The 27,253-nt window shown below is 37.6% G+C and overlaps 1 protein-coding gene across 1 annotated transcript in view; it reads right to left on the minus strand.

The window, feature by feature from the left end:
- Positions 1–11,239: 11,239 nt before the first annotated feature.
- LRRIQ1 (leucine-rich repeats and IQ motif containing 1) overlaps positions 11,240–27,253 on the minus strand; it is a 111,319-nt gene continuing 95,305 nt past the window's right edge. Inside the window, exons 25-26 of the mRNA XM_009882621.1 lie at positions 25,651–25,771; positions 11,240–11,379 (exon numbers count right to left, since the gene is read on the minus strand). Coding sequence (XP_009880923.1) covers positions 11,240–11,379; positions 25,651–25,771 — 261 coding nt within the window. The remainder of the gene's footprint in view (positions 11,380–25,650; positions 25,772–27,253) is intronic.

Raw genomic sequence — 27,253 nt, forward strand, 5'->3', positions numbered from 1 at the left:
CCACCACCACCACCACCGCCACCCCTCGGCTCCGCTGAGAGAAAAAAAAGACCCTTTCCAGCCGCATCTGCACCCCAGTGGTGACTCCACTCGCTCCTCGCTCCGTCTTTGCGAAGTGCTCCCCGACGAGATTAGCGCCGTGATTTATAGATGCCCTTACAATATCTGAGTGTTAAAGATAGAGGGACACAGATTATAACCGGATCTTAAAATCCGCCCTCCTCCCCCGGCAAACAAACAAATAAATAAAAATCAGAGTGTTTCCGCATCCCTGTTAGCTCCAGGGGCCGAATTCTGCTCTTATTTACCTCTGGGCAACGCAGCTGACTTCAAAGGGAAGGAGAGATGTAACCTAGGGGAGAATTGGCGCCACGTATGGCATTCGTTCTCCTTAAAAGCTTGAAAACAGAAAGCTGGCTTCAGCGGGCTAAAACCATTTAAAAGGGGTTGGACATATCCCGGGGGAGAAGGCGGCAAAGGGAAAAAAAAAAAAATGCTGTGCTGAGGTGAGACAGCTTTGAAAAGCATCTTTCTTCAGGGACTGATTCCCTCCGTCAGGCAGCCCGGTTATTAAGAGCTGCGTGCAGATGTGCCGCTGTGTTTCCAGAGATGGAGTATCTCCTAAACCTTCTGTGAAAGGGTGTTACGTGTGATGGAGAGACGTTTCGTGGCCAGAGGTGGTGTGAAGGAGCTCGCCCCTGCAGCGCATAGGAGCTCCTCGGGGGAAGCCTGTCCCCTGAGATAAGCCGGCAGCGCACACGGCGAGAGGCTTCCCCGCCCCGGCACCCGCGGGGCTCTCCTGCGGGGAAGGCGGGTTGCCTTCCCCCCTCCGCCCTCGCATTCCTCCCCTTCCCTGAGCTCAGAAGTTCCAGACCTCAGCGTAGGAATGAGGATCACGCATAAATTGCAAGCGTCTCGCTGCCGAAAAGTTGAAGGGATTTAGGAAAAGGAACGTGCGAGTCCGGTGCCGGACCCACACGGTACGAGACGACCCGCCCGGGACAGGGTGGTCGTTTCTGGGTCCTCAGCTGATGCTGCCGCTGTTGCTCTGGATGGCAGTTTCCAGCCGAAACGGTGCTACTATATGTTTGAGGGATCTCCTTAGCAGTTCTCCTCAAATTCTCGCTTTTGTTTAAATAAAGTGAGAACGGCATCAATATGGGCGAGGAGCGCCCTTCCAAATGCCCGGGAATCCCCATCCACCCCGACCCTCATCCCCATTTCTAATACCGATTTTTAACTATGGATGTCAGGACACAGAGAAGACATTTTATTTTTTTTTAATGTATTTCACACCAACGCTTCCCTTCCCTCCCGAAAAGTTACAACACGAAATTTATTTAGAGACTGAATGGGAAGAAATCAGCGCTACTTGGGACGGGGCTAAACGAATTTTGGCGGTATTATTCGCTTCCTTCCACACACACACATTCCAGTTATCCGTGAAAATGGCAGGGGAAGCTATGAAGATGAGAGCTGGGTGTTCCCGCGGGGGGACACCAGTAAGGGGCGGCTGGCGGCTGGCAGCAGGCGAAGGAGGGAAGCGGTGTGTTCCCTTGAATGAGGTAATACGGAGAGAACTGCCTATCTCGAAAAACAGGTGCTCAAATGGTTCGGTATTTCCACAAGCCTCCTGTTTTCTTTGCTGAGGCTTTACCTAGTTGCACGTTTCCCGTCCAGACCCAGAGGTTTTATTGCATTAGGTCGGTTCAGGAGTTGGGCTGCAGAGGGACCCTCCGAGAGAGGAACGCCCCAGTCTCCGTCGCTCTGTCCCGGGAAAGAGCGACCTGACCTGCCGAGGTGAGGGAAGGTGTAAAAAGACGCGTCGCGACTCGCTCCCCATCTCCCTCCCTGCGGAATGTGGCAAATTGCAAATTCCAGATTCAAAATCTAGCTTGGCTGGGCTATAATTTTCCAGACATCCTGTTTATGAGGAGAATCATCTGAAGAAGTATTCTTAGTGCCAGCAAAATAAAATAAATTAAAATAAATTAAAAAAAAAAAGTGCAGTACATCTCAATGAACACTGAAAGAAGTTGGGGTTTGGGGGCTGTTAGACTTCTTTTTTTTTCTTTTTCTTTTTCTTTCTTTTTTTTTTTTTTTTTAAACCGGCACAGCATCACTACCCTAATGCCTAAAAGTAGCGATTGTGCTTCGGATCTCGGTCCAAGCACCGTCTAACGATCTTCCTTCCCAAAGGGCAGGTTTTAGTCACCTAAGAAAACAAACAAAAATGGGTGCTGGTGTAGGTGGGTAGCCTTCAGAATTTCCGCTCGCAGGGGAAGCGTTTAATTGACATTGTTTGGAGTGACTTTCCCAAAAGCCTGGGATCTACATTTTCAGAGATAAGTGAAAGTGTAGGAGCAAATCGACTACTCTTCTACTCGGTAATTTACCGTTAATTCAGCGTGGGCAGAGGATGGGACCGTTGAGCCCCGCTCGCCTCCTACAAGCGCGCACTGGGAAAGTGATGTGTCGTTTCTCATTACGCCGGGCCCGAGCCTGGAGCCTTTCCCAGCCCAGACTCGAGGTTCAGACGCTCCCACATTTTGTCCACAAACCAGCCAAAACGTAATGACAGCAATCATTTCACGGTTCCTGCAGTTTGGCGCTTTGACAGCACCTCGGCTGTTTGGGAGGTTTCCTGTGTGACACCTGCGCAGATAAAATGAGGATTTCATGTGCCCCACAGGCATATCCAGGAGGAAGGCAAGAAACGTGAATGGGAAGGTACCCCCGTCCCTCTCCACCCGTTAGGAAAGCGGGATTGCTGTCAGAGCTGGAAGAACCTCGACAATTCTCTTCTTGCAACACTTAATGACTCTTCTTAAACCGTCTAACGCTTCTTTCAACACAAAATGGAATAAGATAATATTTAGTGTGCGGATTTAATTTTAGCCCCATAGGAAATCTCAGCAGAGATGCTCTATAAAAGCATTAATCTCTTATCTCGATCTAGTTCAAATTATAATGAATCCTACTTACATGTGTGCTATAAAAACAAATCCTACAAGAATTTAATCTATGCTTTATCGGGCTGCTATTGTAGCCCTTTATCAAGTTTAGAAAGGATTTGAAAGTTGGGCCGTGGGACTCAAAGCCCCGCGCAGTTCGGCACTATCGGGAAGAAAAGATCTGCTCCTCAAGATGCTTCTCGGATCCGATTTTTTCTTTTTTTTTCTTTGCTCCGCACTTCGTGTAAGAGTAGGATCCGGCTTTCCACTCGGGATCATAGGAAAGACAGGCACAGCCTTTCTCTGCCTTCAAGCCGGAGACGGCGCGGTTCTTGGAGGAGGCGTCTGTGCCCCCCGCCTTTACGGGGGGACAAACCTGCTGGCTGAATTAGCCGAGCCGGGCTTGTGCTCCAGCAGCTGGATTTGCTCTTTGAAATCCAAATCCTCCCCCCGCCCGCTCCGCCGTGCTTCCCAACAAATTACAGAGACACACGCAAGGCAAAATACAAACACCATTCTTCGTATCAAAGAAAGAGACGCCTTAGGAGAAAAATCCAAGCCTGAAAAAGCAGCTCACTAGTATGTTACGCAGTATGTTACGGCTGAACATTCGCTTCTCCCCCCTCTCCCCGGAAATATATTTTCAAGGAGTGGGGGTTCCCCCAAAGGAGCTGATTAAGAGTTTTAAGTGTAGAAGTGTAGAAGTAGCTACGTAAAGCTGTTCTTTTTTGTTTACCAACGCTTTCCCATCGCGAACCGACTGAGTTCTGCCTGCAGAGCACTGAGCGCTACCGCACCTCTACAAACGAGCAAACCAAAAGAAAAATCCTCCTTTGCAAGTTACGCGGTCTATCCCTGCTGGCAGTTTGATTAATATTGGGACAATTCCGAAAATATACGGGCTACATTACCGGAGCGACCCCGAGACTCTGAATGTATCGAGGGGCCTGGAGAGCGTGTGGGGGGCTGCCTTGTCATCTCAGATGAATTGATTTCTTCTAAAGGCATGAAATATGGCTCGACATTCTGGTTTCTAAGCACGAAGCTAAAGGAAGGTGTGAGACAGAAGGGACAGGGGCTAAGAAATAGATCCCTGTTCAAGTTTGAGGCACTAACAAGCGGATGCATTGAGCTGCTTTGAGAGGGACTGCTGGTTTTCGAGGGTAGCTCGTTTGAAAGAACCGTTGCTCCCCCCCCCCATGCGATGTGTGCTAGATCCGATTAAAAACGTGTAATTCAGCGACGCTGAAAGCCACAGAGCAATTTTATTCCGGTCTTTCAGCACCCGGCTCTGTACAGTCTCAGCCTTATTTTGTCTTTTGCTGAGAGCTGCCTATATCTTTTGAAACGCTAGTGTGCATTAGGAACATCTATCCCCGAGTCTTTAGAGTCTCTGCCCTTCTTACCAGAAGCAGCGAGATGAATACAAAAAACGGACTTAGTGGTTAACCGATATGCTGCTAATATTTCATCCACAGGCCTCCTCCTCCTCCCCTTTTAAAACTTCAGCTCCTGGAAAAACAACATATTTTAAGCTTTCCACACAAATATTGATATTGGCAAATAAAGCCAGCCCCGAGTCTATGGTCAGAGACAGTCTTCTTTTTGTTTCTAGCCCGGGCAATCAAAATTAATCCAGTGTATTACAAATTGCTGCGGAGTATTTCACTTTTCCTGACAAAACCCGTACCTGGCTTATGTCACAGTGAGAGACCTTTTCCCTAGCCCGTTTGTGCGGTGGCTGTTTCTAGAGGGTACCAGGCGGCAATGGGCGGTGGGGAAGGAACATGACCCAGCAGGCAAAGCCACTTATTCGGGTCGGCATTTGTGCTGGGGCCGGTGTGTGTGTGTTACCAAGTAATCAGGTAAAGCCGAGGCGGTGTTAAGCGTGAAGGCTTTACCTCGCCTCCTGCTTGCAGGGCAAGAGGTACTCGCGAAGAGAAAGCAGGTCGCCTCTCCCCCCGGACCACTTGACACCACATCCAGCGCATCCCTCCAGAGCAGGGACAAGTCCCTCCCGCACCGCCTTGGTCGAGTCTCTGAGCTTAAACCGGCACACGGCCAAGGGGCACATCGCATGAACTCGACGACCTCCCGAGAGACATTACCTGCAATTAAAAAGCCCCTGAAAACGGCACCGACGCGAAGGGGCTGCGTAAAACGCAGCTCTCTGCTGTCGGCTTTAATTCAGGCAAAAGTCGCACAGAAACCAATTTGGGCTGAACCCAGCGATGAAGAGTGATGAACGCCCGCGAAATGGGAAACGAATGCACGTAACGATTTCGCACACACAGATGCCTCAGTGCTCCTCCGGAGCCGACACCGACCTCAGCGCCACGAACCGCCCGCCCTCGCCCCGCGGTGGTTTCCAGAGAACCCGCGAATTAAGAATAAACTGCGAGGGAAGAGAAAAGGGCCACCAGAAATCACCACGTATCGAGCCCGCGTGGTCCACGTACTCTCTTCTTCTCCCCCGTGGTTTTCCTAACCGTGTTTTTCTTTTTTTTTTTTTTTTCTTTTTCCCGCGGCACGCCTTCTTTTCTCACATTAAGGGAATTGTCGTTTAAAGGAAAATTGTTGCAGAACTGTATTAAATCGCGTGAATGGCAACGTATTAGGCAAATTAGAGTCAAGTTTATGCCTGGCTTGGGTTCTCGCAATGAATAATCCCTCGAACATCCTACACGTGGTGACGGTGGCAGAAAACATGCAATTTTGAAGGGGCAGCTCTCATCTAATGTCCGGAATGTAGCAGGAAAATACAGACTATGTTATTTTTTTTTACGTTGTCATTTTCAGGACAAGCACAGAAAATTTAGCTGACTTGAAATAGAGGCATTTATCCTGTATTAGGATTTTAACTAAATAGCTATAGCGATCTCTCCTAAAAAGCTTACTTGTACCTCAGGGTACAGGTCGGGTACGTTGGCTGTGGCTCAGCTAATTGGTGGTGCTTATTTGCGTTCAGGTTTGAAGTAATGCCTCGCAAAAAAAAAAAAAAAAAAATTAAAAATATGGTAACCTCCGGTTTCTTTGTCTAAGAGTAATTTAACAAATGAACGTGCTAGGAATAAAGAAAACCCAACCCTCAGCCATTAACACACATTTTTTTTAATCACGTCTTAACTTTGTGAAATCGCCATTGGTTGTTACCAATACAAAATCCTCTTATCTGTTTATTGTTCAAGAGCTATCAGTTGTATTTCAGCCAAAAGTAATTTTGCATCTCCTTGGGTATTTGGGCTTCATTAGTGTTTGATGAAAAAAAACCCCAACTAGCTATATAAGTGGCAATCAATCAACTAAGAATCTAAGAAAGGGTTGCTAGCTCCAAATAAATCTATCATTCAAGTGAAGACCAGGAGAGGAACAAATGCTAGTCCTTGGCAGCTAGGTATGTGCTAACCTGTCATGTCGGCATCTATGTCACCAAAATAATGGAAGAGGTCCATCTATGATCATGAAGGACAGTCCATTTGTCCAACTGCTCTGCAACAGTGTAGTTCATAACATCAATCATTTCAGCTTCCAGCCTGTGTAAGGGTGGCCAGTCTGGGGCAGCTACACAGTATTTCTACTAAAAATCTCTTTGAAAACCCAATACCTGTCCATTGGCCATCATAGAACCTCACAAACATCTCCCCAGTAGGGATTTTAGAGCTAACAAACTCTCAGCACAACTTGGCCCCCAGAAAGTGTCTTGAAGATGGATCCAAGGACATATGGTTGGCACTTTCCTGTCCACCACCAAACTTGAAAATCAGGGAAGCAGTTCTCCACAAGACCCAACAGCTGCTTTGGACTGATCTAAATTGTTATTTGCAGGCCATTCCTATGTATCTTTCCATACTCTAGACACATTTTTCTGTCTCCATGTGAGAAGAAAGAGGTGTCCCATTCCTAGTGTCCACAGCTACATCCATGACCAGCTGGCATCCTCTATCTCTATCTCTATTTCTATCTCTATTTCTATCTCTATTTCTATCTCTATCTCTATCTCTATCTCTATCTCTATCTCTATCTCTATCTCTATCTCTATCTCTATCTCTATCTCTGTCTCTGTCTCTGTCTCTGTCTCTATCTCTATATTGCACAGGCTCTAACAAGTGCTGCAGTAGTTCTCTGTGGGCCAAGATTTCCATTCTCTAAGACTTTATGTGATGATGAAATCAGCAGTGACTGTGATCCAGTCTGCTTTCCACAGACTACTAATCAAAGCTCCTATGCTTTTCGCAGCTCCTATAAAAATAAAATTAATTTGTTTTTCCCTTATGGCTGTAAAAAGAAATAAACAAAACTGTGAAGTTTGCTGGCATTCTTTTTTTTTTTTTTTTTTTTTTTCCCAGCTAGCACAGTTAAGTACAAACAGCTTGGATCTCAGATCTGATATCAGGCTATTCAATCTTTTATAATATGGTTGAGTTCCTTTCCTGCCTTTTTTGGGGCCATGCGGTAATAGCTACTTTTAGTATGTGTTTTTCTCATTAAAGAAAAGCATATTAAGATAGCGCAGTGTCCCAGAATATTAGTCTGGCTTCCATTAATACTAATAGGAGTAATTTCAGTGTGCATCAAGAAAATAATGTACCTCCATAAATATATATTGCTGTTATCTATATACATTGCTAAAATCAAAAGGATATTAATCCAGTATATTCCTCATAGTGTGTACAACAGTTGTAGTGGGAGACCAAGTGGCAGTTTTCCACCCATGTGTCTGAGGCCAGATTTGGATGCCACTTGTGGCATGTTTTTGAAAAATGTGAACACTATGTACTATGGAAACTCCTTTACTGAATGCGTATTTGAAAAATAGGAGTATTGGTAATTAATTATAATGATTTACTAAGTCAAAACATGACACCAACTCACCCTGCACCAAAGCAATGCCTATGCTATAGACACACTGGCCCCCTGCTATTTACAGATCTGTTAAAACAAGAAACTTATTTGGGCAGTAAACTTTCGAGTCAGCATAGTTACTATTTAAAGTGTCTTAACAGGTAAGTAGGAAAATCTGCCTGTTATTCAGTGAGAAACATTTCCTCACCGTGTTTTGTCATTCAGGCGTGGGTTATCTGCGTACCGTTAACACCTCGGTTCTCATTCAGAATATGCATTTTGGGGAGCAGTTTTTCTGTTGCAGCCAGTAATGATGCTCCTAATGCCACCGTTCAAACGACGGAGGGTTTAAAGAACTACTGTGCAGACCTTCAGGTAAGTTGCACAGGAAAAGACACTGCAGGGATCCGTTCAGGAGAGCTCGCAGAAAGCTTTTCAATTCGATTTGATGTATGACACCCATCAAAGGATCAACGCATAGACGCACCCTGGTTGTTTCATTCGTAATTCTGAATGATTGGTTTTCTTCATTTCCAAGACTCAAGCTTCATACATCCAAGGAAGGTTTTTTTTAAAGAGCTTATTCACATGAATTCCCTCCTCCTTCATGTTAAAGGATTTAGAGAGAACAGAAAAAAGTGCCGAGGAGATGATGCTAGTGAGCCGGGAAGAGGTCTGGAGCACCACAGAGGGAGTAGTGCATCTAGAAACAGGCAGTTTCAGGGATTTGTGGTGCAGATTTTACTGGGCTGTCAGCGTTAGTCACAGCCGCTCTGATATCAGAACAGATTGCAGAGAAACTTGCTTTTAAGAATATGTTCTTATCCTAAATGGGTAATACTGTATTGGGGGATAGGGGTGGAGGGAGAAAGAAAAGGGGGGGCGGGGGAGGGGGGGGAAGAAAAGAAAGAGAAAATGAAAAAGAAAAAAAGAGCGAAGGAAAAGAAAGCCCAAGAAAGACACAAAGTATGAAACAGCTTTCTGCTGTGCAGAATAGGGCTTGAAAAATTCATGTCATAAATATGTCACCGTGTGTAGCACTAGTGTTACCTGTGACCTTACATCCTCTAAGATGTGCCTATGAACAGCAGGCATTTGCTTCACCTTATTCCTGAAAGCAATAAAGGTCTTCCAGCTAGCTTGAACACCAGCTGCAGCTTGCATGCTTATCCATATTTGACCAGACACACTGTACTTTCAACACTGCAATTCTTAAAAAAAATGTGTTGGATGCAATAATAAGACATCATCCTATTACACACTGCAATGTTATGGAACGAAAACAGCAACATATTTTGGCATACTTCATAACTTAATTTCTGCTGGGTATACTACTTAACCTATGCATGACAACATCAACTTACGGAATAGCAGACTAAGCGTATGATGGACCCAAAAAGGCATGTTAGCTGATATTGTCACTCGAATTTGTAATTTAGTAAATTTTATGTTAAAAAGCTACTATTTTCTCTTTGAAAAATAAAATGCCTTTAAAAATGTTGCCAAAACATTTTATTTAGGCTTGGAGCCTGGAAAGCAAAAGGTATGACAACTTTTAGACAGCAGATCTTTTTTAGATATAGAGGTAGATATAGAAGAGATTTATGAAATCTGAAATATAAGTATCTCTTATTTGCAGCTGTGATGATATGCAGCGTATTCTGGGCACTCTAGACAAATAGCGGGAATAATCTGCAAGAAGTGTTAAACTGTGAACTGCTTGATTTTGCATTTTGATCTCCAGTTAACACCCGTAACAGTGATGTATCTATTTACTGACCACACTGCCACGTACAGTGGCAGACATTTTGTACTAACGCAGTTTTTCCTACAAAACTTATGTCCTTGACGATACAATTGAAACCACAGAAGCTCCAATATTTTGGGGCGACATTTAAAACTCATTATATAGCAGACTTGGAAATTCACTTTAACACTTACTACATGCATTGGCAAACAAACTAGATAACTTAAGCATCTAATGATATTTTATACCCTGCTGACAACCACAGCATTTCTGCAGCCAGGCCGAGCAACCTTCACTGATCATTATTCCTCAGAAAGGTACAGAAATCTCTGAAGAAGGCTGCACTGACTTTTGGAAAGTAAAATGATATCAAAAACAGCACACGGATTCAAACGAACAAGGTTGTTACTGGAGGTTCTCCATGAGATCAGCCATCTTTTAATCTGAAAATGAATGCAAGTATTCACAAAAAGGAAGATAACTGCTTTCAATTCATAGTCATATGTGTATGTTAGCATAAAAAGCAACTCACAAACTAACGTCATATGTAATTTAAGTACCTTTTAAAAACAGCCACAACATAAGAATTTATGTTCTTTACTGACTGAAGTTTCAAGCCCCATTACCCTCCCCACCTCTCCCCCAGTCTGTAGGGGGTTGAGGCTTCACAATACCGGACAAAAACAGATGAGGAAATACCAAAGACAGACTTCTCTAGATCCAATTAGCAACTTCTACCCTCAAAGTGGAAAACTTTAAAATAATGTTAGGCTTTGAAATCAAGGAATGTTTTCCGTCCTGTATGTTGATGGACAAAGCATTCACTAGAATTAATGAGTTAGATACTCATGAATAGCTGAAATAGTGTTTCTTCTCTTTCTCTAGATCTCTTTGCACTACAAAACTTTCAGACATGGGTCTGAAGGAGTCTGGCTACATGAACAAATAAAGTTGGGTTAACAGCGTCATGTAGATGTAATGCTACATTACTCCCAGAACAAAACGAGAACTTAGTAAATTTATTTTTTTCTTCAACCCTCCAGGAAAATGTTGGAAGTCCTTGAAAGTCTAAAACTATAACAGGTTGCTTTATCATATTATGACCACAGCTCAGGTTGAAAGCTCTAGAGGACTTCTCATATTACTAAAAGAAGATAAGGGCATCCCCACCATTTGTAGGTTGCTGTGAATTTTTGCTGCTTCAGTAAAATATTCTAAACAGGCTTCTCTAAATACCTGGCTGTTACAGCCCACAACACAGTTTGCAAGTATGTATTTTATTTGTGACAAAATGAGAATTCAGTGTTTTGATATGTGACATGCATCACATGAGCATGAACCATTGCTACGTTTGCACATCTCAACCAGTTCTTACAAGCAAGTCTAAACTTGTTCACCGTACAACAATCCTCATAGAGTTAATCCGTTCTGCATTCTACGCCACATGAGCATATAAACAATTGAAAACACAAACTATGATAACTTACTGACAGGTATAAAATACTTTGGCCAAAAAAAAAAACCCCAAACCACTGTAACCATGTATAATAAAATAAGTCAAATGTCGTTAACTGAAACTGTTTATGTTGGTAATAAACAAGAATCCAAAAATGGATATTCACAGGCTTAAAACGAAACAGCTCTCCATATGCTCTCCATATTTGATTAAGTCAACCAGTTAAATTATCTCCAATATTCAGCTAATATTTTTAAGCTTTTGCCTTTTTTTGCCTGCTCCCCATCCTCCGCTGAGCTGCACTGGATGGTCTCGGAATGATATCCGTTCTTTATGAGAGGGACCCAAACATGATTTTTCTGGCGTAGATATATTCTTTTCTAAACAATAAACAGACATATGAAATTAACAAACAAATATACAAAACTCCCTAAATTTCACTGCATCATATTCTTTTTAAGATAACGACATACAACATATCTAATTTGATAGCACACAACTTCTACAATTATGTATTGCTCACCGTTTTAAAAGTAATACAAGTATTTTCACAAGGTAGTACTTTTTAAAAAAACAAACTCCTTATCAAAATCAACCTTAAAATTGCTAGACAAAATTATTATATTTTTAGAAGTGCTACTATCTGTCCAATTTGAACATATTTTAAACACATATGGAGATACACAATGCTTTTGACACAGAGACTAGTAATGTCATTCATCCTTCAAATGGATGACGAACTAGTTCAGAAGATATATCTAGTTAACAAGTTATTGTTTTACTATATTAAACCCAATAAAAGAGACATTTCTGTTTTTTTTTAAGGCCCAGGAATACTTAAACTTTGATGCTGAATCGTACCACAGAAATTTTAAGCACACATAGAAATACATTAAATAATAACCACGTTCATTGTCACGTACACAGACACTTCAGTAATTTAGACAATAGTTTTTACAAAATGCTTAAGAAAATTATTTACATGAAATAAGCAGTAGACCTGACCAAATGTATGATCTTTATTTTACACTAATCAACACTTTACAGGTGGAAATAACTTTCTTAGACATCTAGAAAGAAGAAAGCATCTGTGGAAGACAGCTCCAACTTTGCAAGAAAATGATATGATGTTCACAGTACAGCAGGTTTTATATATATTTATATATAAAATTAGCATGCTATCTTAGCTTATGAAATAGAAATTTTACAAACATCTCTTTGCCACCTAACAGAGGAAAAGATGGCTACATATTTTTAGTATTTTTCATATTTTAACTTTTTAGTACTTTTTAATAGCAAATATAAATTTCTCAGAAAAATAGTAAAAAAAATTAAAAAATACAGCTTAAATTGTATGATTGAATATAAGTCTATCTACTAATATATACAACATAGCTATAAATTTAAAATTTCAAATTTTAAATTTCAGCAAGAACTTCTTTGTTTTCTCATGGATGCTTTTCTGTATTCTACTAGATCTAAATGTCAGGACCTTTTCCTAGCCTACAGTTCCCTATTTTATGTTTTAAATTGTTACAAATGTAACTTACTAATTAATTCTCTCTTTTTGCAGTCAAGAGCTTTCAAGTATTTTCTTATGGTTCCATGGATGTAGTCAAATGGGTTTTCTTCTTAAAATACGTAACTCACTCTAGGTCAACCTGATAAAGGTTTAAAATGCTAATATCTTGCCTTTACAGGATTCCTGCTTTCCTTGCCTTTGGATTCTTTTATTTAACACCTCAAATGGTAGCAGATAACTCTAGTGCAGAAAGGCCTTTGTTACAGAGCAAAGAATGAAGTTATTTAATCAAGCCATAAACCTTTCATTAATTCATTTGACTGGGAACCATCATGTATTCACTGAAGGCTGAAGCCCTCAAATTAGTAAATTGAGTGGTTAATTAGTGAAATTTCAAAATAAATCTAACATGGTAACAATATTTAAAAAAAAATCATATCCCTTCTTTAATTTAAATAGATGTTTTCTGAAGTTGCAAACATTGTTAAACAACAAGAAGAATTAAGACTGGAATGTGTTCTTTGTTAAACAAAAAAAAAAAAAGGGAAATAGCTATTGCACGTTTAGACTGGAAAAGAAGTTTGGGGCCAATTTATGCTTGAAACTGACTTTCCTCTGCACTCATCTTCAAGGTTGTATCAATGATAAAGGTAAACTAGATATACCAGTTATGTATATCTATATTTTGACAAAATACAGACTTTTAAAACTGAATAAATACAAATGCCAGAATAAAACCATGAATAATAAAATTGAAAATTAGTTTAAAAGTGATAAAATAGCAAAAGAGGAAGTCAACCACATCCTAATTGCCTAATCTGGATTATTTCTGGACTAACAACCTCACTTGTTTATGAACTTGTCAGCACTGCCAAATATTATTTTCATGATGGACTTCAAAAATCTGTAAATGTAGGTTTTCTGGCTTTCCGCATATAACTATATATAATTCATTGGAAGGGATATATTGCCCTTCCAATACTATTAAATGTATATTATTGTTACATACAAAAATCCCCAAAGACTTGCTGTAATTTGCTACAAGAAACTTGTGAAAAGTCTTCATAAATTAGTAATATATCCTTTTAGTTTGGCAGAATAACAGCTGTAGCTGTCATAACATGAATTGTGCTTGTCTAAACTTCAGAGTCAAAAGCTGACAAATTTATTTTTTTTATTTTTGACTGTAGCTGATTTATGCATTGTTTAGAGGGTAGCGTAGTCAAATATTTTGTAAGTAAAATGTAATAACTTATTAATCTTGAATGCATATAAGCTGCCTGACAAAACACCATTTTAGATGTCTCTGAGAATCATAGCTCAGGATTTGTAGACCCTCAATAACAGTGCAGGATAACTTTCTCAGTCTGAATATAGGACTTACCTGATTTATCATACACGTGCCCACAAATTACTATGCTTATTTTCAATTCACATCTTTTGCTATCTCAGTGAAAATCTAGGAATGGATACCCTTGTGGTGAGGTAAGAGCAGCTTTGCAGTTAAGTAGAAAGTAAGCATCTAGGTAAAGTCTTGCAAGAAGTAAAAATATTACATATAAATTAAAACTAAAACTAAAACTCAGTTGTTTTTTTTTTGTCAATAACTGTGTTTACAACAGATTTTCTGATTCTACATTATTCAAACAGGCAATTTTTTCCTTCAGAAACATTCAATAAAGACAGTTCCATTAGCAAACGATTAGAATTTTGTCTAGATCAAGGGGATGAGGGAAGACAAGAGGGTCTTGTAAGGGATGACAATGCCACTTGAATTAAGAGACTGAACCTAGAAACGTTCCTTGAAAATACAGCCTTGGTTTTTTAAAACAAACAAATAAACATATTAAAATCAATAGACAACTGAATTCTTGTTATACTTGTTTCACTTATATTTGCTGTCTTTACTTATATTTATTGTGCTCTACTTATACTTGGGCATAAATACATTTATACCTGCTCAGAGGATGTTTTGCAATTTCATCACTTTATGAATTTTTTTATTTTAAGAAAAGGGGAGAATAAAAAGTGGGGAGGATACTTAGTTCAATGTACAGAAAAATAAAGAAAAGATTCATCAAAAAGCAATGCTCAACAGCAAATGAAAACATTTTGCATTTTTTAAAATGTTCTACCAAGCACACACCTGAAGTCTGACCTGCAAGGTCAGATATTTAGGTATTATGAAAATATTAACAATCTCTGTGAGATCCTTTAAATGATCAGGGTGTACTTTATTTGAAAGTCTTACTTTACACCTCAATAGTTTGGGTTTTTTTTGAGAGAGCTTCTCAAAAAAGCTTTCTCTTACAGCCTTACTAATGATGTGAATGGTTTTTACATCAAGCTTGGATTTGCAATAGCCCTATTTTTCCCTAAAACGCAATGTGTTGTGCAAATGAATGGTTCACATATTAGCGTAGACGAGTGAATAAAATTACTATTATCAGAACTTTTTGGATGGTAAAGTAAAAGGTGACACTTAAAGTCATATTTTTCGATCTGTAAGGCATATCTTTCACTAGTATGCATACATACGCACATAGGTGTGCACATGTGTATTAGTGATTTATAAATAATTGTAAGCATGATCTTAATACTTTCTTTTCATGTTATGTTCCATGAGTGTATTTGTAGTGGGCCTTACCCAAAGGCAACAACAGAAAGATTCACATTGTTTCAAGCCCATATGTAAGTACCTTTACTAAATATAAGTTAGAACTACTACATTGGTTTTAGTCTATTAAATACTGATATTTTTGACAACCATAATAACAACAATAATAATTTTTACCATTACTCGTACTAGAACTAAATAGAACCTGGCAAGTGTATTAAGTATAATTTAACATGATGTACAGTTATTCTAATACTCACTCATATGGGAACAAAATCTTAGCCAAGAAAAGCAATTTGACTTCTATCCCAAACCAGGAAGACAGGCTGTGACACTTATTTACTGTACTTTCATTTAATTGTAATATTTGACTGTACGAAGCTCCAATATAGTCTGAGAGATTTTCAGGTGCCTGTATATATCAAATAACCATTTCTTTTGAGTATCTGCTGAAAGCTTGTCTTGGGTTAAGTTAACATGCTTCTATTTCTAAGCAGTCACTTTTCTGTTGTTTAATCTGTTTTCTGCTATTGATTTGTTCTGGTCTTTTTTGGTTAAAGCTTGGGTCTTTTAACAAATGTCAAGGTTTACATATCCTCTGTTTTGATAAGTAATGCAATATGTAAAATGCTTTGAATGAAATTCTTGGTGTCCAAGAAGAAAAGCTTTGTTAAACAGGTTATGATAGAAATTTTATGATGTATAGTAGACGTCATAGGGCATTTATCGATCCACCTAACATTGTGTGTCTGGAGATATAATTTATTTCAAAGTCCTTACCATATTGTATTACTTAAGAGCAAATACAGCATAAGAAGGCATGGAGAAAAAACTTCAACATTTTAATGAAAGTGACCAGAACGAATCCTTAGCAGCAAAGCGTTTACATCAATTTAAGCTCTGGAAAGAAAATTGGTTCAAAGTTCAGCAGATCTGTGAAAAAGGTAAATGCTACAATCTCAAAAAAGTTACATTTTAATATTGCTACTTACGACAATAGTGAAGTGGGATCAAATGTTGTGGGGTTTTTTGTTGCATTGTATACATGAAAACAAAAATATATTTACTGTATTGCAATTTTACATTAATTTTATGTGTTTCACACTTATATTTGAATAACATTGAGTAGCCTCAGGAGCATCTTATGTGAAATCCCACATAATATATAGATATTATCACCTTTCCATTAGGAGATTTGAAGATAAAACATATTCATGATTTTTTTTTTTTTTAAAGCAAATGATTATTTTTTTCTGTAAATCTCCTTGATTTCAAGTTGGTAGGAATAGAGACTAATCTTAAAATTTTATAGAAACAATGAACATAAATATCTTTGTTTATCAAACATCGATTCCGTTCTACTCAGATCATGCTGACAATTACATACTTGAATAATCTGAACTCTAAAACGCGACTCAGTCACATGAAAGAATTCAGACAGATAAGCGTTTACAAAAATAAGTTATAAACATGTATTAATTGCCATTCTACACACTTAAAATAAACAACACAATAAACATAATGCTCCAAATATGTTCCTGTAAAATATAACATTTTCCTGACTACAAACAGGACTTTTAGCACCATTGGTTACTAAAGCCCAATATTTATTTTGTTTTTCAGCTCCTTATTTCCCCAATTTTGATCATTTAGGATGAAATTTTACATGCTGAGTATCTGTCTTTGGCTGAAGTTTTCTGAAAGGTCAGCCACTTCTAAGAAAATATGTGAAATATTGATGTTGCCCTTTGCAGAGGGGACTTGAAGTCCTCCAAGTAACAGAGCCTTGCTTTTAGGATCTGTCCAAATTTGGATCAAGTATATACAAATTGAAGTTTCTGCATGATCGGAGGAGACATTCTTAATTTTTTTGGCTATATTCCCTAAAATATCAGCCAGCATGGAAATATGCTTTACCATGATGTTACATGGAGCTAAGCAAGACTATTCCTAAAAATAACGTTGAAGATCATGCTAGGTCAGGGAACTTAAGACCCTGCTTGTTTCATGCTCTCTGTGCCAGATGGAGCCTAGCTACAGGAACCACGGAGAGGATAAGAACCAAAGCTCCTACAGGAAGGAGGCTCAGAGAGGAGGCAGAGGGTTGGAATTAAAATCTGAGAAAGAAATGGGACTGACTTGGAGTTAAGGTGAGAGCTAACTTGGCAAACTAAACCCTGCCATTGCTGGCACAAGAGACTAGAATGACTTGACAAACAGACTGACACTGAGAGCAGAGAAAAAATGTGGGGAAGAAGAAAGTTGTGAATTGGCAAAGGGGAACTGAGTAAGAATAAAGAAGACAAATTAAGGGGTGCTAGATTGGCCCTAACTCTCAGAACATACATAATTAGAAGACGTGAAAATCCAGGTGATGACAAGAAGAGACACAGAGAATAAGTAGATTAAGAGTCTAGACTCAAGATCTGCTTAAATACTACACCAAATCAGTCCAAATTTGGAGGATATTTAAACTCGGAGATGATGAATCTGGGAAATACTGGCAAGGAATAGCTGGATATGAAAGGGTGGAGACAGAGAGAGGAAAAAGGTAATCAGACAAGGATCTGTGGAAACAAGCAGAAGACTCGATGGCAACTGTGGAAAATAAGCACAAGAGTGGGTGGGAGAGGAAGCTAATGGTGGAGTAAGAAGTTGGAGGAGAAGAAACAAAAATTGTTCACAGTGAAAGAAAGGATTAGGAAACACAAGTGTGGAAAAGTAGCAATGAGAAAGAGACAAATTAGAGGAAAAAAAAAACACAGAAAGAAAGATTGTCTTGGGGAAGAAAAACCTATAGACACATCTTTGCCATCCAGTGCAACAACTCTGTAGTAGCCCAACATTCATTACTGGGTCTTTCTGTGCAATGACTTGAGAAATATTTTTGAAGCTACTTGACAAATATCCCACAGCAAAGGAAACCTAAAATTGTTATTAGTTATTCATATCATATGACAGAAATCCTTGTGGTGGGTCTAATGGTTCCAAGGTTCCAAGTGGGTATCTAAGTTACGTGTAAGTCAATGTCTCAGAATGGATTTTCTCTTTTTCTTTAACCTGGCTTCTCTTCAAAAATAAACAACCAACCTCCCCCAGGGACACCTAAACCCTACTAAAAGACCATCAGGCTGTAAAATTAAGCACTTAAAATTTCGGAAATGCCTCTGTGTATCTGTTATATAAAGTTTTTGAATTATTTTCCTAATTCAAAACACAGATGATGAAATAATTTTTCTCCCTAGCCTGCTAAATTCAATAAAAGCAAGCTCTAAGTGCCTTTTAAAATCTGCATTCAGGTCATTTTTTAAATATGCAACCTCAATTATTAAGCAGCATCTTGTAAATTATCATTAATTTTTTAAATATGTAACCTCAAAGTGAATTAAGCAGCATCTTGTAAATTATCATTCTGTAGTCTGTTCAAAAAGATTAGGTATTTGCTGTTTAATAGTTAACTAATACATAGAAAAATACATAGGCATCTCCACAATGATTTCAAATGGTTAGGAAAGCAGTATCTTTCAGCTGTGTATAACAAATAGAAAAAAGTTCTGATTCTGTAGAATATGTCAAATTTGCATGCCTAAGTGTTCTCATTACGCAAAATTATACACAAGTACTTTCCTGGTCCAGATTTTCTTCTTCTTAATCACACTTACACGACTCAAATTTTTAAAATGCTCGGGTGTGGAAATCAGTGGAATTACACTGATGAGCAAGGCCTACATGTGTGTTTCCTTAAACTTTTAAACAAATATAAGTTATTAAGATTGCATACGTCAAGAACAGGGAAATACTCAGCTATTATATCTGTGAATAGAAAAAAAATGAGTAAAAATTCAAAGTTTTTTGCATTGTGTATTAGACACATGTATCATACTGAAATCTGGCTTAGTGGCTTTGATTAAGCCAGGATTTCATCTCAGAAATTCACTTTTACCTACATGATTTCATGTTCATTTTTGAGAGATATCTTATTCTCAAGCAGGTAATTTTAAGATAAATAGCTCTCTGCACGCATAAATGGTAACACCTATGGCGATTTACTTCAATTTCAAACACAGGATTTATATCTATACCAGAAAGAAATTAACGGTACATACCTGATTTTTCCTGGTGTCACCATTATAAACTCTTTGTTGAATTTTTAATAACATTTGTTGAAGGACTACTGCATTTTTATTGTTACTCAATACAACATCACCCCAGTTAAGAAAAAAAAAATAGTGAATTTAAGAAACTCTGAAAGAATGAGAGTTAGACCTACATTGTCACCATTTATCTTTACTTCGTGAACTAACCATTCCACCACTTGACATATCCCTTGATTTTGTCACCACGCTGTAAATAGTTTGTTGTTTGCATGGCTGTACCTGTGTATATCCATCTGTAACATTACTCCTTTGTTGACATGGCAGCTTCCAAATAGTTTATCCAGTTCACAAATGAGGAGGCGGCCCCTTCCCTTTCCTAACAGGTAAACGTAATGATGCTATCATCCTTTCATCAGCAGATACATAAACATTATACAAGGATGGTATATATCATGATTATTATTTCTGCAGATAGGAAAATGGGTGTATATAGATTCAACATAACATGACAAAACTGGGAAAAAAAGCCAAAACTCTTGAATGTGCAATGAAATACTTTCTCTCATGTGGATAAAATGTATCCTATCAGCACCATACATTTACCATACACAGAAAAGTAGGTTTCAGTATCTAAGTTTGCACATGAACAAGTTCCATTGTTCTGTGTATTTTCGCAAATAGGACATCAAGGAAAGTTCAGTATACCGAAGAATGTTTAAAATAGAATGAAGAGTACTGTACTGATTTATTAATTTCTAATACAGTGATTTTTCTCACTGATTATTTAAGAGAAAGCATCAATGTCAGATGACAAATTTGGATGTGACACGGTATTAAAATTATGAGCTTTGTCAACCTGCACCATCAGTTCACAGGACATGAGTCAGCACTTGTTTGGAAGTCATTAAAGAACTTCAGATTCATATAGCCATAGTTCTGCCATTGCTAAGTTATCCCATCTCTCTGCATGTTTTTTTGCCTAGTTACCATTTTATTCAAAGATGTCTAAGGGTTTCCTGACTGAGGCGATTTTGCATTCTTTCAGCCTCTAACATATGTTTAATTAGTTTCTAACTGCTTTCCTCTGATCGTGTAAATATATGCTATGCTTTAAAGTATGGTGGATCAACAGTTTTTTTTCTGAGGCATATTTTGTATTCTGGTAAGATGTACAGAGGTATCTGCATGGACAAAATACTATGTTTAAAGGATGTTCAAAACAATATTCATGCTTTTCTACTAGGTAGCAAAGTCTGGTCAATTTTAGTTACTTCAGAACTGTAGAACCCTTCCTCATCCATTTTATGCCTTCATTTTCTGAGCACAAAAATATTAATAGTACGGAGTCATGTCACTATCTTTTATTGGACAAAATGCTTGTCCACTAACATTCATGCGGTCATATAACCAGATGTGACTTACAGAAGAGACAGCTTTATGCCTAAAATTTTGGCAGCAGCTGGGATTTCTAAGCTAAATTGGTTTCAGCCTTTTGCTGATGATAATACATAATTTGTACTGTAAATATTCTCCATAATTTTTCAACATTTATAGACATTTCTAAGGAGAAAGCATAAATTTTACCATTATCTTCTAGGAAATCTACGAAGCAGGTAAATGCTGAGAAATTGAAAGGACTACTAAATAAGTACCTTCATATTTGATCTCATGTTTCTAAGATGTTTCTTACTCAGTTTCTATAACGTGGCAAACTTCTAATTCAGACTGCATAAGCAAAAAAAAAAAGGAAAGAAAAAAAGAGAAAAAAAGACCACCAGAAATCCCTCAGTAAAATACGAGTAAATGCATGAAGAGAGAGCTTAAAAATGAGATGTTTATTGCACACAGGGAGTTTACAAATCCTAAATGAAAGACAGCAGTTATGGAACTAGAATACATAGACAATACTAATGCTAAGGAGAAAGGAGCAGGAAAACAGGATTTTTTTAAAAGTGAAGCTGTACCATACACTGCTTAGAACAAAGCCGAAGACTTTCTAACGACTCTCATTATCAAAAGAAAAGCAAGAAAAATCAAGGTGGGGGTTCTGTTAAGAGGAAAAATAAGAACTGAAAGATGTAAAAAAGCAAGTGAAAAAAAGTTATTGTGTTTTGTTTTTTTTTTTTACTTTGAGTGCAAAGTCTTTCCACCGCAAGAAAGGCATTATTACACCTCATTAATTTAATTTCACTGACTTACAGAATGGTAAAGATTGGATTTATCTGAGAAACGAAATTGATAAATGTTTTGTAGTGGAGATAGTATTTATGGGCCATTTTTTGAACTGGGAGTGATTAAGGAACAACAAAATTCAGGTCTGACTTTTTTTTTTCCCCCTGGAAAGCAGTGTTTAACTGATATCAGAGGCTCCCTGAAAGACTAGAATTCAGGGAAGAAAAGAATTAAGAATTCCAGGCAGTATTTTAAATAACAATTAGAAGTACAGCTCCCATTGCATTCCACTTTCAAATTCTGGTACTTTTGGAAATCTCCGTCAAAAGACTGCAGTCCACAACACAAGAAGTACAATGAAAATAAAGTTTAAGATTTGCAGAGAAAAGAAAACCACAAAATTGTGATGACAGGTAGACAATGTAAACATGTAGGAGACTCATCTAAACGTCCATCATTGGTTGGCCAGAACCAGATTGGGATGATAGAATGGAGTTGATGATTGTCATAGCCTACTCACACCCGACATTAGTGTAAAAAATTCATCCTGTCCAGCTGGCTATACAAAACTAATTACTTAACTTTCAATTCTTGCAAAATATTTCCATGCCCACCTTGCAACTTAGTGCTGACTACACTACCACTGTTCAGGAAAGTATTAAAAAAATATATAAACACCAGTATTTATGGAGTTAATAAAAAATACCAATGAGTGTAGGACTGATGCTTGAATCTTGCATAACTCTGACTGTAAGCGACTAACCGTCACGGCTCTTGTGTGTGTATTAAAGAGAAATTGTACATCAAGGAAAAAGAACTTTTTTCCTGTCCTTTTTTAGAAAGGCGAGGTAAGTTTATGTGAAACTGAAAGGCAGAAAATATAATCAGCAAAAGGTCATTCTAACACACTTACTTTTGCAACTTATTGGCACAAGGTACCACAGAGATTAAGGTCTTAGCAGTGGTCAGATGAGACTGGACAAAAAGTCCCAGAACAACCCATCCAAAAAAACCACCTCAAGAAATTGAGAAGAAAAATTAGTTACCAGGGAGCATAAAGAAATAACTGTGATTTCTGGAAGGAATATAAACCAGTATGTTTGAGAACATAACATACTGGCCTTCAATAGAGGCAAGGTCCTAAATTAGATTGGTAACTAATTATTTTTTCTTTAGGTTATAAATATATTTTACCTTTTTTTTTTTTTTTTAATACGGGGTGAATTTAACCCACAGTCAATTTTCCCTTTGAACATAGAACATGGAACCACATCAAATACTTTAGGTACACAAATGCTTTCCTTAAACTGAGATATACTATGTCCACAGCATTTCCTTTACTCCTTAATTCATTTTGTTTTGTCAAGGAACAGAATTAAGGCAGCTTAGGATTAGTCCTGGTTTTTCAGAAACAAATAGTAAATTTGGGTGATACAAACCTTAAAATTCTTTAACCAGGAATTCTAAGAACCTACCCTTGGAAAATATGTTCTACAAAAAGTACATCGAAGTTGGGCAGTTTCCCAAAACATTTCTGAAAATCTCGACTTAGCCTTTCTATAAAACCTCTGAATTAAAAGATAACTTTGAAGCATTGTGCATTTTCTCATTAGAAGCACATGATCATTCATGTACAGTCATGTCCCTGCAGTATTCAAAATGCAGTATAACACATATTTGAGGGTTTTTTGAGTAAAAATACCTAAAAATTATTTATCCTGCATTTTTAGACCTCGCTTTTCAGCCCGGAGTATCTCAACAATTTATTGATACAATTACTGAATGACAAATTACATATAAGAAACATATATGATATCCTCAACTAATATCTCTGATATATATTAATATCCCTCAGTTGTATGGCACAGTTTGCCAAAGACTTCCTACCAGTAATTAAAAAGGATTCTGAGCAGCAGTCAAGATTAAGGATGTTGCAAAGTGAACTTAGTAACATATTATTAATTAAAACTTGTCAAATTATTAAGGTTGAATTCTCCTGAAAAAAATGTTGCAAGAACTTGATTTAACAGTTAATTCAAATGGCAGCACCTCTAAGGTCACAGCATTTTTTCTAAGCTCTTCTGTAATACACATGCAGGCTAACTCAAAGGGAATACACCTACTAAATCACTAAAATAGTTCGTAGGCTTCTTCATTAGGTATTTCAGAAAGCAAAACCAAGAGAGACAATACAACAGGAAAGCATTTTATAATGAATACATTGCAAGTAGAGGCAAATTTCTAATGTTTTCAGATTAAGGACGCCACACGGCTAAGAATTTATTTTCAATCATTGAAAAGCAACAGTCTTTGGCAAACAGAACTAATTAATAAACATATTTATATACTGCATATAAATTGTACAAAGATAATAGTAATGTCTGGTTTTATATATAATATGCATTGCAATTTAATGTATCATCACTGTTTAATTTCTCAAATCCATGATGAAAAAATTTATGTAGATGCACATACAGAAAGTATATAGGAAGATGTAAGACCTGGGCCTTTTTTCCTTAGTTCCTGGACTACTGAAAGGAGAATGAATATGTAATTGTGCTGCAGTAGATATGTATTTTATGAAAACACCTATATATTACCAAAGACTGTAAACCGTCTCTCTGTTTTTCACACTTATGACTCTGCCAGTTGTTCTTTCCTGCTCCTTTCCTAATCTCTTTTTTTTAAAGGTATAATACAATGACACTTTTTTTTTTTCTTTACTGTTCCCAAGCTCCTAATGTAGGCAAGTTCTATGTATCGAAAGAGGTTATTCTTATTTCTTTCCTGGCTGGAGGTATAGTGTAGGTTAGAATCTAGACAGCAGCTATAAATTAATATGAATGCAGTTTATACTATTTAACTCAGTTATTCAAGATATGCATACATTCCATTCTGAATATATGAATGTAATGATAATTTCGCCATTGACGTCAGTAGCTTAGACTCGTCTCACCTAAATTCAGGATCTGATGAGTTAGGAATCTCATCTAATTTAAATGGTGGGGCTTCATCACTAGCCAATGGAGAGAAACAGGAAAACTGAGGACACAATTCATTTTTTTCTAAGATGGCAGGCAGACAGAAAGAATCATATTCTTTCTCCAAGGATGCAATTAACTTAGACTAGGATGATAAATTTTATCTAATCTAATTTTAGGAATCTAAATCCAGTGAGTAAGCATGGACAAATTGTACTCACTGTTATTTTTTGCCTGTGGTGGACTAATACAATGTAAACAAATCTTTACTCCAAAGCCTTTAAAGAGTATGTCAGAAAGACAGAGATATCAAGTATTTTCACATATTTTCCTTGAATTTGAGTTTGTTTTTCACTGAAAGTGAAAAGTCAGCATATATGAAAACATAATCAAAAAAGCAAACCAGCAATTACATATCATTTATGAAATAACCTGATTTCTATTTTGACATAAAGCATTTCAAGAAATTCACTACTTAAACAGTTTTAGAAATTTCCATAATTTTGCCAAATTAATTTAATACTGCTTATATTTTATGTAATATGCATTTTTGGCATTTGGAATTTTATTTACTTGGAAAATATTGTAAACAAATGACAAAATATAGTATGTTGTATTATTAGAAATATGATAACATTTTCTTCAGTTATATTACACAAAATAGAACATGAAACTTAAAATGCTACCATTTTATGACTTTCGAGTGTTATTTTTTTTCATTTCTTCTATATATAGATTCTTTTGTTAATTTGTATAATATTAGAGTGGTAAAAATACAAGGCTTCAGAAGGATCCTCTGCCACTCAGCTATAGTAAGTTCAGTAGGATGCATATACTTCAGCATAACTGGCAATGAACGTGACAGCAATCTATAGCTTGATAAGGATATGTGTTCTGGTATTCAGTTAACACAAAATGTATTTTACTAACCTTTTTCGGAAAAAAAAAAAAGAAGGAAAACATTAAAAAAAAGCATTCTGTTTTACAATTTAGAGAAAGGAAAATTTTTTAAGAACTCAGTCATCAGAAGACCTAACGTACGTCACAGGAAACTTCCCGTGGCTTAAAATCACAAGAGGAAAGTCTATTGATATTAATGATGTAATTTTTAACAGAACTGTAGAAAACATATGAAAAGTTTTTAGGTAAGAAAGAAACAGAAAATTAAGTAGCATGTGTAATGAGGGATTCCAAGCATGCTCAGTTCCACCTAGCATTTTGAAGTGATGTTTAAAACTGATAACAAAAAACCTATAACTTACTTGAAGATCTTGCTGAGTGTCTGTGTGGCTGCTTATTTTTTTCTCTGTTCTCAGTCAAAGCACTTCCACTGGCCATGGAAACAAGGTCTAAATCCGTGTCTTCTCTGCTTACAGGGCTCGCCTGGAAGCAGTGGGAGAGAATGTACACAATCATGAAACAAAATATAACATTTTCTGAATGCAGCTCACATTACCCCAAATAAACAAACAGGGTCTGTCAAACAACCTTCTTCAAAATGATACCACAATCCTTTATTGTTGCCTCGGCTGAACAAATGCACTATGTCAAAGCATTTTTGTAAATAAGAGCCGATCTTAAAATTGTGGTTTGTGATCTGAGTAAGTGCAACAACAAAAGAAAACATTTTAGTACAGTAATTTTGAAGAAAATCAATCTTGCAGACGGCTGATGAAACCTTAAACAGCTTAAGATCATTTACTGACCAGTCTATAATTTAAGTTATAGTTGAATGTCGGAGATGTCATATTGGATTATTTTCTGCAATATTTATGTTTTATCCAGGACACGTATCAGTTCAATCAGTCAAGGGCCCAGTAAGTAATTTAATCTTTTAGGTTTTTGCTAATTAACCATAACCATCAGACAGCATTTTAATTATACTTTAGGTAAGAATATTATCTTAATTATAAAATTCTAACATCCAGTGGTAGCACATTTTGGCATGAGGCATGTTACCCTGCACATAAATCTGGCAAAATAGAAATGAAAATCATATTTCATTTTTGCAATGGGTCCTTGTTTTGGGAACATGTGGGCAAAGGTTAAAAATACTGACCTGGAAGATACCACACACTGTAAATGGTAAATTGGTAGTTTTGCAGAAATGACTTCACATTTACTCAACAAGAACACCCTTCCCTTTAAATGAAAAGCTATTCAACATCAAAAGCAGACATCTAACAATACTGTTGACTAGATCCTGAGGGCCAGTAGCAATGATGGGGAAGCATCAGACACCGCAGATGAGCAATCTACAAAATCCCCAGCGCAGAGCCCATCGGCTGGAAGTATTGAACATAAGGACATACTTAAATTTTCGAGTCTCTGGACCTTCAGAAGCGGAGTCCAGGAGGCAGATTAAGTCATTCCTCTATCTGGGCTGCAAACCTCCAAATCCTTTCAGAAGTTAAGTATCAGTTAACTGAGCAGAGTCCATTTTTATAAAAGCAACCAAACAACAGAAAAGGAAAGACTATGCTAGTGGTAATGTCAGCAAACTTGCATAATATTCTAGTAGCTAGACTGCTCGATCAGGAATTGAGAGACTGGGTCTCAAATCCTTCCTTGAGGGGTTGAAGCCTGCAGCTCCCTTTTTCTCAGGAAAATGCCGTTACTATAAAGTTGTAGCCTATTCTGGAGGAGACGCTCTCCAGACTTCCTGTTCAAACCAACTCACTGTACCAAGAGCAGCACTGCACCAATGCAGACAGGCTTTGTAGTCCAGTCTAACTTAGAGAACTCAGATGAAATGGAGACCTGTTTCATTTCTTTGTCCTTATCCAGTCACTGTTTAATGTAAAATTCATGAAAAAGTTCATGCCTTTTCAAACCAAAAACTCCAAAGCTACAGAGATTTTACGC

This window comes from Charadrius vociferus, unplaced genomic scaffold (genome assembly GCF_000708025.1).
Source record: "Charadrius vociferus isolate BGI_N301 unplaced genomic scaffold, ASM70802v2 scaffold72, whole genome shotgun sequence".
NCBI classification, from domain to species: domain Eukaryota; kingdom Metazoa; phylum Chordata; class Aves; order Charadriiformes; family Charadriidae; genus Charadrius; species Charadrius vociferus.